The 2,368-nt window shown below is 33.0% G+C and overlaps 1 protein-coding gene across 1 annotated transcript; it reads right to left on the minus strand.

Annotated features, from left to right (window-relative positions):
- Nucleotides 1–873: 873 nt before the first annotated feature.
- Nucleotides 874–1,911, minus strand: LOC113280621 (aspartic proteinase CDR1-like). Its single transcript, XM_026529226.1, has one exon. It carries the CDS (start codon nucleotides 1,909–1,911, stop codon nucleotides 874–876), a length of 1,038 nt encoding a protein of 345 aa, XP_026385011.1.
- Between the last annotated feature and the right edge of the window lie 457 nt (nucleotides 1,912–2,368).

A 2,368-nucleotide genomic window follows, 5' to 3' on the forward strand; every position in this document is an offset into this window, starting at 1 on the left:
TTTCTTCTTTGTTCTTAATCGCGTGATCTTGGGATTAAATGTTTTGAAACAATACGACATAAATAGACTTAACCACACAAAATAACCATAATTTTCCATTACGAAATTATACATTTCGATTTTGAACAGGAAATTGAAAAGAAAAATACTACTAGGAATTTATAACACTTGTAAATTCTATATCCCACATATGAGACATTCCAATTTAAAAAATATAAACTGTGAAGGTTTTGGGTCTTTGATGTCTTCGTATGTACCAGATTCACAGTTATTTACTTATTCCCATACGAGAGTATCGCGAGTTTTGAACATCAAATGTCATTTCTTCTAAGAATTAGGTAAGATAGAAAAACCCAAATTTTATAGACGTATATATTATCCACGCGACATTCGGGTTTCATAATAATTTTTTTTTGGATGACCCGATTATTAACTAATCAAAAGTGAATTGAATTACTAACTACAGTGGAGGGGTAAATTGGATGAAACGTATCAAAGATACTCAAACAATAAAGGACAAATGAAAGTTGGGAAACCCCGCTATCATTGGGATAGGTAATGAAGAAAGTGGGCCCAATAATTCTCTTAGGAAGGATTTTTCATGCAAAAAATTTCTCCATAATGCTGCCATTTTCGGTCGAACCAGTGAAAGTATTAACCATAAACATATTTTACAATTATATAAGGATTCTCAATCAAAAGGTGTTGCAGCTCAGCTTATAACCAGATTCCCATCAAATCTCTAGTAAAAAATATTAATTTTTTTATTTTTAAAAAATAAACAACTCATGATATCGAAAGAATACATAATTTATGAAATCCTAGATGATATTAATTATTTTTGGAAAATTCCTAGGAAATGACATTGTCTATTCATGAGTCAAATTCACAGTACTCTGTAGCAAACGATAGTGAGCGATCCATAACATTATATAAAATCCTTTTGTTAGCTTGTTGCATTGCTCCTAAAACAAAAGCTGGTTTACTAGTATTTCCTCGAAAAATACCTAAACAAACAATTTCATCAAATATTATAAAATTAGCTTTATAATCTGGAATAACATAGTCGACTTGTTGAAAATGAAGTATTATGGAAGGATATTTACTAGTATCAAATCTTCCCGGTAAGCCGAAACACATATCAAAATTTTGGTGAGAGCCAATATATTTAATTCCGAGATCGTCAAAATATTCATCTACCAAATCTACAACTCTATCAAAATGATCTTTATACATAATGGATATTGGAGCACCAGAATCTATGACAGTACCGCCTTCTCCTTGACTGTGAAGCTTGAAAGTACCTCTAGGAAATCTTACTCTTTTCTTACCTACGCTAATATCTTCTAGATTTAAATAATATTTTTGAGTTTGAAACTCAGGAATAACTATTGGAGTTGTATGTACTTTTTGACTCGCACCTCCAATTATCGCATCTGAACCAAACCTTAAATATGTTTCTGATCCCTTAGTATTCGGGTTAAACGTCTGGAAGCAGTAAGAAAATTTTCCTTGTCCAGCAACACCTAGTTGATTTAGAAAAGACCACTGTCCTGATCCTAAGCCGAGTATTCCTGCAATAAGATCCTGTTTTCCATATAAATGATTGTTGCCGATAAATTTTTCGAAATTCTTTTGGCGAAAACCACAACCCATGTGTAATTCCATACTTTCAAGGCTACCGGTATCAGAGCGTAAAGTGAGTTTTTCTTTGGCAAAAATACCAGATGTAACTGATCCAGTCTTATAGCGTGCTACGTAAGTGCATTGACCATCATCATTGCAATTATCTCCCTTACAAAGAGGATGTGTGTATAACAAGGAACATGATAATATGTAGTTGATGAACTCCAAGGATAAAGTGGCATATCTTGGGAGAAAATTTTGGTGGCACCTTCGCACTGAAGCCATGTTTGATCACTACCTGTATCAATCATCAAATAATAATTCATGAATGAGTTTCGTTTACCAGGAAACGTACCTAAACCGACCATTACAACTTAAAACATTCTTGGTTCGTAAATTACAGGAAAAACGCGCAACATCAGGATTTATAGAACGTGTTGCATTAGTCTGGAATAATATTTGTGACTCGATGTAACGTGCTTGAGATTTGGATTGTTCGACGAATCTTTGTATCCTTTCATCTCGTGTTAAATGGTCACCAGGATATAAAAGTGATTCTATGGAGTCTATATGAATCATCTTCATAGTAAACCCTATCTTTAGATTCAGCGCAATGACTGAGTTTAATAGTAGCGAAACATGAGTGATTGTTATAACATAAATGAAAAAAGTTCTTCCCATTTTTAGACAAAACCAATTTTGATGAACACAGTTGTATGTAATTTTAGACTTCCATATATGG

This window comes from Papaver somniferum, chromosome 5 (genome assembly GCF_003573695.1).
Source record: "Papaver somniferum cultivar HN1 chromosome 5, ASM357369v1, whole genome shotgun sequence".
NCBI lineage: Eukaryota > Viridiplantae > Streptophyta > Magnoliopsida > Ranunculales > Papaveraceae > Papaver > Papaver somniferum.